Source organism: Mastigoproctus giganteus, chromosome 4 (genome assembly GCF_048544385.1).
Source record: "Mastigoproctus giganteus isolate SK-2022 chromosome 4, ASM4854438v1, whole genome shotgun sequence".
In the NCBI taxonomy this organism is placed as follows: Eukaryota; Metazoa; Arthropoda; class Arachnida; order Uropygi; family Thelyphonidae; genus Mastigoproctus; species Mastigoproctus giganteus.
The window spans coordinates 175,608,857-175,622,117 of NC_143578.1; the positions used below are offsets into that span (position 1 = coordinate 175,608,857).

Here is a 13,261-nt window from a genome sequence, read left to right on the forward strand (position 1 = left end):
ATTAACCAACCAAGGAAAAGAATAGAAATCTCACAGATCATCCGATTTTGCATTCTTTTAATGCCATGATTTGCTTTCTTTCTTTCTTTCTAATAGAGATTTTCTTGAAATGTTGATACAAGATGAAATACACACCTAGAAAATGTACATAAATAATATTATTTTAAGAAAACAATGTAATGCAAACCTTTTTTTTATCCAGTGTATTACTCAGTGTTTTCTATTTGCCAACAATTTTTCCAAAATATAAATTTCCTTGAAATATTTTATTAGATATAAAACACACTGAAGAAGGAATGAATAATATTAAAAAAAAAAATATAATAATAATAAATTCATTTGAGGTATTCCCCCCCCCCCACTAAGAACAAATTAGTTCCATGTAATTTTTAATTTGCTAAGACTGCATGCTAGAGAAAGAAAAGATTATTTTGAAATTGAAAAAGGATATCTATTTTTCTGCTTTACATCTCAGAAAATGCAATAGAGAGAGAGAGACTAAAAAATTTTCCAATTTAGAAAATAACTGAACTAATAAGTGGATACAATAATTTATATAACATTGCTAAGGAAAAAAAAAATTAAAACAGTTCCTTTGTGAGCTAATATATCAATTTTTTGATCTATTTACACTAAATGATTTACATTCAAAATATGAAATCGCAACCAACACATGAACCACAAAATTCACCAAAGATCCAACATATTTTGATTACACACATATACTTATGTAGTAGCAATTGTGTATGGTTAATTAAAAATTAGTACAATATAAACATTAAATTATAACATTAATCAATTCAGTCCACTTGCCTCTGACATAAAGTGTGGCAAGATTTGATAGAGCAGACCCTACAGAATTCTCTGCCATACATTCATAATTTCCTTGATCTTCTTCTTCTGCATCTGTGATTTGCAATGAATCTGTATGAATAACAACATATCAGATTGATTAAAAATAAATCCATTTCACTTTAAAAAAACGCTAAACTAAATTTAGATGATGAACTACTTTTAGCATGTTCTTTGTATAACCAGTGTTGGGTTCAGATTAGTAATATAATGGACAAATCATGAATGAAATCTGACTTCTCTATATCCAAAAAAAATATGAATACCATTTACCAATCACTACTTCCTTTCCCATTGACAAAAGGAAAAAAAAAAAAAAACACATGTGTACCCTGTACGCACAAATGATGTTTTATATGAAAACTACTTTGATGAAAATCAGAACAGTTTTAAAATCGAACAGCTAGAACCAAAGTCATGAACAATGCAACATTTTATGCACATGCCTGCTACTTACTCTACTGAATCAATGTTTGGAAGAGGTTAGCGAAACAATACATGTATTTGTATTGTTGCAATCTGCAATTTCTTTACATTCCATTGTTAGATGCCGCTATAGATGTTTTCACATCAATAATATTTTGAGCAGTGAAAGGGACTGAATGCCACACTGCTATAGCCTTTGTGTTCACTGATGCAGAAGTCAAATGCAGAGCACTGTCAAGAGTGTCGAGGAAGCCAACCTAAAAAAATAAAGATGGAGATAGCACAATGAGTGTATGAAAATGACAGACTATCAAGATTGCGTAAAAGACAAAAACAGAAAATCAAGCGTTGGATTTAGCAGTATCTAACAATAATGTAACCGAAGTGAGTATTAATTAGGTACAATGGAACATTTCTCCAATTGTGGAGCAGACGATTTTAAATGATCAAATTCTTTTCCTAACAACAACTACTATTTACATAAGAATGCGCATTGAGAGTTTAAAAGGATATTTATGAAAAATGATTTCTGTTCTCTTCTGGTTCGAAAACAAAACAAAGAAACAAGCTGTTAAAGATGCACCACTGATATGCACTGCATTCCTTGATGTTGATGTCGAGGGGATCCTTGTGTGTAACAGTCGAATGGCTTTGTTATTGTTATTATTTATTTTTTTTTTTTTTTTAGGAGTATTAGCAACTAAGGCCATAATTGCTACGGGGATTTGTGGTGGTCATTCCCTGAACCTTTCCGCGTCCTCCGTATTTGGTGGTCACGGGCTCGAACCCCGGTCTAATCAAGAAGCGTGTGCTAAGCACTGCTGCTCCTGCCCACCTGGCTACGGAGGCATCAAATGTCTACCCAGAAATTCAATCACATTTACAGAAGCTGGATTTGGTGACAGAGAGGCTTATTTCTCATCTCTTACCATTCATGCAAATAAGGTGCATGAGATGCATATGGACAATAGGGCATTCTGGGCCAAATGATCAATGTGCCTGTTTCAGTCAACACAATGGTCCATCACATTTGCCAAGGGAGACTGACTGAAACAAGCATATTGATCACTCGGCCCAGAATGCTGTATTATCGGTAAGCGTGCCTCACACACCTTATTTTTGCATATAAAATGCAACAAAATACACAAGTCCAGCTATTTAATCAGGTTAGTAAGAAAGCAAGTTGTTAAAGAGTGGCTTCAATATTTGGCCGATATGCCTCTCTATCGATTGTATCAAATCCCGATAGATTAGTCATTCTTTGATGAGTCACATGGAAATTAATTTGGTTAAAGACGAAATAAGAAAGCACTTCGATTAAGGAAAATCTCATCACCCAATAGCAAATGTTGTTGAGCAACGATAAATACCTTAGAATCGCCCAGAAGAAACTAACGTACCGCAGAGCTTACTATTTGACGAGGACGCAGATGAACTCTCCTTTCCCAGAATTTATCTTGGACAATTCAGAACTTTCAGAGAGACTCCATTCATTATGGCAATGAGCGAGCTCGGACGATCTGACCTACGCGGTGTTACTCATATCATGTCCTTTATGTAGCAATGAAGATAATGAGATTGAGAACAGGAGACTCTTTGATGGCGGCTTTCAAATACATAGGTAAAGATACAAAACTGACCCACAAGTAAGTTCAATCCAAAGAATACATTAACAGCCGTATCGAAAACAATTTGGGCTTCCTAAGGACAATTCCAAACTCGACCTACCACTGGGCTCAACGTAAACGCGATCTATTCGCCATGATTAGATAGCTCAGTAAACCTACAATGTTCTTGACTCTGAATTCCAATTAAATTGGTTGGCATGCTTGCTTCAACTATTGTACAAGTTACAGAATAAGGGGTGTGATATTAGTGAGGATGATGAGAACAACACTGACTTCATGCAGAAGGTGACGCTAGTGAACAACAATAACTTGTGCGATATACTTAAAGAAGATTGTGGATGTAATTATAAACATATTGCAGTCGAAACTTTATAGCCCATTTGGTCAATTTTACTTGGTTAACTTTTTCAAGTGCATAGAATTTCAACATCGCGGTAGTACACACGCACGCATTTTGCTCTGGCTAAATAATGTTCCCAAAGATCCTTTAGGCAAAAACAAAGAAGACTCCATCACGATGATCGACAAGTTAGTGTCTGTCTCCGCTGGCGAGGCTATACAGTTAATCAAGCTTCAAACTCACAAACATACATTCATGTGTTACAAGAAAATAACACCTGAAAAACAACAGACATGTCGATTTAAAGCACCATTCATGCCTTGTCACATGAATGGTGCTTTAAATCGACAAAATCTTGTCGACACGTGATTTCGCCACATGGAAATGCGTCAAGTGATGTGACGTCATTCCCATGCAAAAGTGTGATTTTTGGTTCAGCGATCGATCTAATCGACAAACCGAAAATGTGTCAGCTGACATTTCCAAATTGACAAACTGGAAATTACATCATATCTGTGTCACAAAATTGTGACACATTGGTTTCACTTCAGTCTAAAATTTAATAGCTGCCACCAAAGATGTTTTCACATAAAAAAAAAAATAATAATAATAATAATAAAAAGAAAGAGAGAGAGAGATATGATCTAATTCCATCTTGAAATTTATAACTTGACCACAAGGTAGATAACACCACAGTGCATGGTTTTCATTGTTTTTAAACTAATAGCTATTTTAAACTCAGTTTTTTATGGTGATTTCAGAAATGTTATTAAGTTTTTTTATTGTACACTATTCTTTCACAAAAGCATTTAAGTTAATGACATGACTTGTATTATTTAAAGTATTAAGTTAGGAGTGGAGTAAACATACATTCATGTGTTACAAGTAAATTTGTAAACTAAATCCTCACATGCTGGCAACCCTGCCTTCAGTTATTTGTTTCGTGACCTTCAGTGTTCCATGCAGCAGTGTTCATCAGTGTGAGCTTAGTATATTTTTGAGTATACTCCCTGGCCATCCTGGTGGACTTTGCAGGGGCTTTCGACCGCCGGTGGTGGTCCAGAGTCCTCCAAAATGCGAAGATATGCAAGAACCTCTACAATGGTAAACCGGAAGATGCAGATTATCAATAAATTTCACTCTCTGGCCAGGTTTATCCATCAGGGATGTCCCCAGGGCTCGGTCCTCTGGTCCATCGTCTTGGACGAATTCCTGGAGATGGACCTGGGGGATGTCCAGCCCCTAGCTTTTGGAGATGATCTGGTTCTCATTGCGGATGCTGACACAAGAGCAACTCTTGAAATTAAAGTAAACACTGCACTTCGAAAGCTCCAAACCCGGGTGGGCAGCCAGCCACAGACTACTCATCTATGGCAAAAAAACAAAATCAATCTGACTATACATGGAGGTCAAGTGTCTAGGAGTAGTCGTTGATGAAGGTCTTATCTTTCACCCTCACCTCAAGTATTTGTCAACGAAAATTCAGAAGTACACGGCTATGAAAAGACGCATTAGCAGGGCAGATTGGGGCCTCAAAACCAAAGCCCTATCCCCTCTCTACAAAACGGTTATGGTGCCAATAGTCTGCTACGGGGCATCCATCTGGTGTACCAAAGCAACTATGGAAAGGAATAAATGGAAACTACCATACGAAGGTTCATGATGCTCTCCATTGGCAGGGAGTGCTGTACAGTCAGCATCCCTGCTCTCCAAATCATTACAAGCTGCCTACCTACCACTTTATCTTGAAGTCATTAGAAGAGGCCTTTACACCAATTTAAAAAAGGGTATCCAGACTCAAATTCTCAACTTGCAGCTTGACCATACCAATGATCCAAGGTTAGAAAGAAAGAGAATCTCCAACCGTCTCCTAGACCTGTAGCAGCACTCTTGGGCAACTACACCAAAAGCTGAAATCAGCAAACATTTCATTCCAAGCACTGATTACACCTTCCAGAAATTCACGCCACAGTTCCCACCAGGCCTTCACATTACCTTTATCATCACGGGCTATGGATCCTTCAAGCAAAAACTGACTGCTCTTAGAGTGGAAACAGATCCGCTTTGCCACTGTGGACAAGAGGAGTCCTGGTATCATCAAGTTTACGAGTGTCCTGCCTATGATAACAACAGACTTGGACTATTTACAGACCTGCAATGTAACCTCTGCAATCAAGAGTTCTTACTTCTCCAGAGCAAATAATCCTACAAGGCCTTAATGAAATTGGCTCATGCAGTATTCACCTGCAGAAGAGGAAAATTAGCTGAAAACAGAGCAGCACAAGCTGTGGTACATCAGCTGCAACCTCCTTCTGGATAAGGTTAACCTGGACAAACAACCAGCCAGACTCCCCATAATTCAACCTTACTGCTGGCACCTTTCAAGGTGTGGGACTGCTGCCTGGAAAGTGGAATTTCAGAGTGCCCTAGGCACCTATGGTGATCACACAGGGGCACCTGTCCCTGTGACTTTATCCCCCTTTCCCCTGCTTCGCCTTGCTTGGGTGGCCCTCTACTCTATCAGTCCACCTAAATCTCTCCCCTCAGTCTGACCTGCCTTCATAATCTTCCCACAGTAAACTTCAATCTCTTTTTTTTTTTTTTTAGTCTCTGTCAGGAAGCTCAAGCAACCCTGACAGAGACTAACCAGAGAACTTTGGAACAGCCTGGCTCACTTCCCAGTGGTGGTGATGACAGGAAACGTAGGGTTCCACTAGGGTCCCTGTGGTAAAGATGCCAGAGACACAACAACAGAACAAAACACAAAGCTACATAAACTAGACATTACACTTTTCTCTGGCTTTTGCAGTAGTTCTGCACACCATCACAGAGTACATACGGCACAGATGTGGGAAACCACCAGTGGCACCTGACCATAAATACTATTAGAGGCATTCAGGAGCACAGATTTCTTGAGTTCCATATAAGTGTTCTCTGGGAGGCCTATTGCTGCTAGGTTCTTATGAAAGCCCATTGTTATTTGAAGCATTGTGACAATTTTAAATACAAATATTTAAATTTTAAATACAAATAATAAAAATGTAAAAATTCAGATTAAGATGTAGAAATTTATGGTTGTTACAGAGAAATCCTTTTATTTTCAATGTCGTTATACTGAATGTAAAACAGCATTAGGTTAATGAGAAATTGGAACAAAGCGTTGCTCTTACAAAGTAAGGCTTAAGTTTTTGTTTACAGTGTTTGGAGGCTAGGCAGCTGCGAGGTGATCTGATTGAGGTGTATAAAGCCTTGAATGGTTTGAGCATGCTCAATGCTCAATACTGATGGTATTCTTCCTCTTGCTCAGAATAATCACCTGAGAGGGCATAAATTCAAACTGAGGAAAGATAGTTGTAGGACAGATGTGCGGAAGTTTGCCTTTAGCCAGCGGGTAGAATGTTCTGTTCCATCAATCAACCGCTGGCTGATTGGTGGAACAGACTTCCATCTTTTGTTGTGGAAGTTGATAGCCTAAATAAATTTAAGGCTGAGCTGAACAGGTATTTGGAACGAAAGGAGGGGTGAAATCGGAGCTATTTTTTTGGCTGATGTTGCATAAACTTGCTTTCTTGCATCATATGCCTCTACTAATGCTAATGCTAATTTGGCTGGGACCAACCACATAGGACGTTATAATGCGTTAGGACATTAAAAAGAAGGTTGCTATAAAGAGCTTCGACTGTATTTGGAATTTACAGGTGAACACAAGGGAGGATTACAGTAAAAAATATCCCAAAAGTAAAATTTCATAAAATATCTTCAAAAATATTTAAAATCGTAAAATATAAAAACGTGTCACTATTTTTCTACATTGCACTAATATCTTCTACATTTATATATGTATTATTTGATTTGGTTTCATTAACTTCCAGATCCAAATTCAAGAGAATTTCTTCAATTTCGGCTTGAGTAAGCCCACATTGCCTCAAAACTGATGAACAGATACGTCCTTCAATGACAATTATCAAACCCATTGTGCATATAAAAAATGGGTACTATCATTAACACATTTTACAGATAGCAGTAGCCTGTCTCTGCAGTCTCAAAACAATCTGTACATATATAGAGGTAATTTGTTGATTTGATCCCTTACATTAGAAAAGGTATACATATGAGCATAGCATTGAAAAAGTTAAAGAAACTGGTGGTGGTGGGACTTCAGTGAAGCAACTGCACGAAACATTTGGGGTTGGCTCATTAACTGTATAGGCATATTTTGGAAGGGAAATAATTTATTTTTTACTACACTGTAAAATATAATACTTTTTTTTGCATAATATGTGTCACTGTATCTTTACTCTTGATGTCGGGTGTGATAAGATATTCTATATGACTGTAATATGACCATCAAAATTTCAAAAATTTCAAAATCTGCAAGAATCACATCCACTTAGCAGATTTTGCGGAAGTCTGAATGTACTGCTTTTTGTATCATTAAATAATATACTTTAGAGTAATCATAAAATAAAGTGCAATGTATGTATTAAAAAAAGAATGCATCAATGATATCGTAAGAAAATTAAAATCTATTAGCCTGCACCTTCACATTATATGAACAGGAAATTGCTCTCAAATACAAACATTCAATATCAACCTCCTGAGGGAGGAATGAATAGTATTCATAAATCAAGAGATTATTGTATTTTCATTCTTAATTTTAATAAATTTTAATCAACACATTAAACATTATTTCAAATACATAGTTATACATGGTGTGTTCAACAAACACCTTACTTACAACCTTGAACAAGAGTATAACGAGAGATGGTCATATCTAAAGGAACCATGTTCCTTAACCATCGTACAGCTGGTGTAGGATCGCCTTCTGCTTGACAAGGTAATAACGCACTCCGTCCCTTTTCTATACCTTGCATGTTAGGCTGACGAGTGAATTTTGGAAACCCATGTGGCAGATCTTCTTCTAGAGAAAACAAAAACCAGAAATAAAATGTAATTTTTTTAAAATCACATTATCAGTTCAGAACATTAATACTACCATACAACTTAAACATGCCATAGCAAACATCTCCTGTACCAGTGAGAGGAAAGCCAACTGATGTATTCTGCAGTATATTTTTATTTTTTATCACTATAATTATTATTATTATTAATAATAATTAAGCTCATCAGAAACTAATTACTGAAGATTCACAATTTATCTGCTACCTCACCTCAACAGATACAACAAAAATATATCAACGAAAATCAAATTTCTAAATGGAATATTCACAGAATAAACATTGATTTTCTGAGAGGTGATCCTTTATTTACATAAAACAAGTGTTTTATCAACTGCAGAATATTCAATTACATTGATTACAATGCATCTGGATAAGTAAAGTCATCATTGCTTTTAATGCTATCCAAGATTTTAATTACAGATGGGGAGGATCCTGGAGTAACATATGCAGAGAGTGGAACACATGCACATGGCAAGATCAAGCATATAAAAAGCCTGCACAACCACAAAAAGCACGGGCTTGTTAACTGTCTGCACCAGTTTCTATAATGCAATAAAACAGTTAAAAGGAAATTGTACTCTTCTGGCTGGCAAAAAAAGCAGGAAATAAAGACAATTTTTTAATTTATTAAGGGCATCTCACTATATACAGGGTGTCTCAAAAATACACGGCATAACTTCAAGAATGAGTTCCTCATATGTAGACAATAAAAATATTTTTTATCAACATAGTTCCGGAAATGCTTGGTTCCCGAGTTATTAACTGGAATGTTTTATCTACTGCAGGTGATTTCCTTCATCACAAGGTACTGACAGAATCTGGTGGTTTCCCATTTCGACCATGTACTCAAATCAGGAGCAAGAGGATATGCACTTTATATACAGTTTGGAGGATGGCAATGCTCTTGAGGCTCGTCGTTTGAACCACGAAAGGTTCCCAGAATGAAGATGTCCAGAGAGGAAAACATTTGAAGGTATCCATCGCTGCCTTTGTGAACATGGGATCTTTACACCTCATGCTGCCGACAGAGGACAACCAAGATCTATGACTCCTGAAGTAGAGGAGATTTTGGATGTTGTGCATGCCACTCCTGGAATCAGCACACACAGAATAGCAATGCAACTGGCTGTTCAACATTCGACTATTTGGAGAGCGTTGCGAGAACATTCTCCAAATGTGGAAACTCTGCGCAATTGAATTGTGGCAGGTTGTGAGACAATACGAAACATGTCAGGAATTTGGCATCGTCTTCGTGAGTCCATGAGACGTCGATGTGAGGCCTGTATTCAGGCAGAAGGTGGACATTTTGAACAATTACTATAAGGTGATGTGAACAGTTATGTGTCATAGACAGACCTTCAAAACTCGGAAACCAAGCATTTCTGGAACTATGTTGATATAAAATATTTTTATTGTCTACATATGAGGAACTCATTCCTGAAGTTATGCCGTGTATTTTTGAGACACCCTGTATACAGGAAACTCTTAAAAAATCTGAAAGCTTCAAGGATTGGGTGATGGTGGAATTTATAATTTTCCACATGTCAGAAAGGTATAGCTCATGGTTGAGGAGCTTTAGAAGTTGCTCAACCCTGAGGAGCAAATTTCAATGAACATTAAGCACCACCAACAGCTGAACTTATTTACATCTCTATATATTCATAATGGTTAAAATGTCAATAACATTTTATATGGTTTGTTAAATACAAAGTCACAGCAAATGCTGTTATGTACTGCAACATCAATTTTAAATAAATGCCTAGGTGAAAGAGAGCCTTAGGTTTTAGCTGTACTAGACAAAAATAATAATAATAATAATAACTGTCCAGACCTAGTACACTCACGGACATGGCCAGGTAGCCGGGATAATACATCAGAAGCTAGCAAGGAAATACCAGTTGATCGAAGAAAGTGTACCATACTACAGGTATGAACCCCAGGCAGTACTAGAGACCCCAACCCACAAGCTCTACTGCGACCACGCCATAATAGCAGATAAAACAATCCTGCACAACAGACCGGACATAACCCTTGTGGATAAGAAGGAAAAGGCTACCTATCTGACAACATAGTGGTACCCAACATTGGCAACCTGCAGAAAACCCATGGGAGAAAAATCAGGAAGTACATGAACCCAAGACAGGAGATTAGCATTTTAGCATTAGCATTAGCAGAGGCATTTGATGCAAGAAAGCAAGCTTATGCAGCATCAGCCAAAAAAAAAAAAAAAAAAACCCACTTCCACTTCACCCCTCTGTTCGTTCAAAATACCTGTCCAGCTGAGCCTTAAACTTATTTAGGCTATCAACCTCCACCACAAGGGATGGAAGTCTGTTCCACCAACCAACCACCCGCTGGCTAAAGGCAAATTTCCGCACGTCTATCCTACATCTGTCTTTCCTCAATTTGAATTTATGCCCTCTCAGGTGATTTTTCTGATCAAAGAGATGTGGCCTATGCAACAAGTTACGACCATCCCGATCATTGTGTCAACCACAGGTATGGTGCCAAAGACCCTACATAACAGCCTAGTAGCAATAGGTCTCCCACCGAACACCTACAAGGAACTTGCAATCCTGAACACCTGTAGGATAGTCCGAGTTCCTCGACCAACAGTAACACCAGACATAACAACAACTACTACCCTGTGTACTTGGTAGCAATACCACCCATCACCAGGTGGAATCCCCAATCAGGGAGAAATAATAATAATAATAATTAATTAATTGAAAACAAATAATAATATAAAAATAAAACAAAATAAACTTGACAGATTTTTTCAAAAGATTTTGTTCAAAAGATTTTCTGGAAATATTTTATTTTATTTTATTTTATACCGGGTATACTTTAAATAAATATCTGTTAAACTATGGACCCCAGTACTCCAGGCCCATTTGTCACTAAAATAAACTTGTGTGTTTACCTCCTCATCCGGGTAGCAGTCCTTTCAATTTCCCCAAGCTGCAGACTCAGAGGTAACTTATTCCAGTAATTCACCATTCACACTGGCTAAATCAAGACTTCCTGTAATCCAGACCAAGCCTCAATTCGAATTTATGGCATCCAGTTTTGGAACATTTAAAACAATGATGGTTTCACCCTCTTTCATTTTACTTTCACCTCTAATTTCCAAGTTCTTTAGTGCATACATTGTAGATATGATATGGGCAATGGGGGTCTAAGAGTTTGGACCACATTATAAGTGAGTATGCGTTGTACCAAATTTACATATTTGGACATAAACTTACTAGGTCTGACTGATTTCAAATGAAGGATAAGTGTGCTACTGCAACAGGATCTAGATAATTTGGGCAGATGGGCTAAGAAGTGGCAACTGAAGTTTAACCTTGACAAATGCAAAGTACTACATATGGGTAGAAGTAACCCCAGAGAAACGTATCAACTGTGTGGTACTATACTTAAGGTGGTAGAAAATGAAAAAGACCTGGGAGTAATTATGCAGTCAGATATGAAGTTTTCTGAGCAATGCAGACAGGCTGCCAGGGCAGGTCATAGGGTTTTGGCAATGATATATAGGAATTTTGCTAGCAGGGAGAAGGAAGTGATTGTCCCTCTGTATAAGGCAATGGTCAGGCCACGCCTTGAGTACTGCATACAGGTCTGGAGGCCTCATTTTAGGAAGGATGTAGATTTACTTGAGCGTGTACAGAGAAGGGCAACAAGATTGGTGAGGGGAATGAAGGGATCCTCTTACCAAGAGAGGCTTAAGTTCTGTAAATTGCAGTGGCTGGAGACTAGGCGCCTGCGCGGTGATGTGATTGAGGTGTATAAGGCCTTGAATGGGTTGAGCACGCTGAATTCTGATGGGATCCTTCCACTTGTTGAGATTACGAACCTAAGGGGGCATAAATTCAAATTAAGAAAAGACAGATGTAGAATAGATGTGTGGAAATTTGCCTTTAGCCAGCGGGTGGTTAATTGCTGGAACAAACTTCCATCTGTCGTTGTGGAAGTTGACAGGTTAAATAAATTTAAGGAGGAACTGGACAGGCATTTGGAGGGAATGGTGTGATTTTTTTTTTTTTTGGCTGATGCTGCATAAGCTCATACACTTGCTTTCTTGCATCGCATGCCACTACTACTACTATTAGAAACCATCAACAAAAGGACATAACTACAGATAATGACTGTTACACATGAATCAGCGAAAATAGATAAAAAAAGATATAGTAAGCATATACATTTTTTAGATGCTGGAAATAAAGATTTCACTCAAAATGTATTGGGGTTCCATTGCTAAGAACAAAAATTCACCCATAACCAATCTTACACATGTAAAATTCCAAAATACTTGCATTTTATCATTATCAATTTAATAATAATAATAATAAAAAAAAAATCAATAAGCACCTAAAGATTAAAATCATGGAAATATCAAGACATGCATTTTGACATTGAAATAACTCTCTGATATGAGTACTTGATGGAGTCTACATAGTACACGATTAGATTGTTTTTTTTAATAAATGAATCTAGAGTTATTTGCTTTGTTGTGTCTCCCGTTTCTTCTTATTCTTCTCCTCTCTTTTTTTTTTTTTTTTCTCAATTTCAATAATTCATTTCAAATGAAGGATATGAATTCTAACTACATCTTCTAATTCTAGCCATTGAAGCACAGTTTCATGGCTCCTAAAGCCTCTTACTTTGGGGGGCAGAGGACATGGTAAGGCATCATCTTCTTCTTCATCGCCATTGTCAAAAGATGTGGCTACAGTTTGGGCCTAGAGACAGAGCCTTTGCTGCAATTGTCTGGGCACTTAAGCATTCATAAGTAGTACAATCATCATCAATATGGATCCAGTTCTAAATGTTGTGATTGCCAGACTGTGTAACCGTTCACTATAAACTGCATTATTATTATTATTAGCCATATAGTGCAAGGAAGCCTGAGGCTTATGCTGCACCAGCCAAAAAAAAAAAAAAAAAAAAAATTCTGAATTACCCTGTGTGTGAGAGAGAGCCAGAAGTAGAAAGGAATCACCAAGAAAGAGAAGAATGATGATGATATTTCTGAGTGAGGTGCAATTGCAAAT

At 37.4% G+C, this 13,261-nt stretch overlaps 1 protein-coding gene across 6 annotated transcripts in view; it reads right to left on the reverse strand.

The window, feature by feature from the left end:
* The window catches only part of LOC150087215 (tyrosine-protein phosphatase Lar-like), a 1,652,393-nt gene that overhangs the window by 1,045,280 nt on the left and 593,852 nt on the right, over positions 1–13,261 (reverse strand). For all 6 annotated transcript variants that reach the window (XM_090371077.1, XM_090371082.1, XM_090371081.1 and 3 more), the window contains 2 exons: positions 7,985–8,167; positions 814–924 (listed from right to left, as the gene is read on the reverse strand). In XM_090371077.1, the coding sequence (XP_090227203.1) occupies positions 814–924; positions 7,985–8,167 (294 nt within the window). The remainder of the gene's footprint in view (positions 1–813; positions 925–7,984; positions 8,168–13,261) is intronic.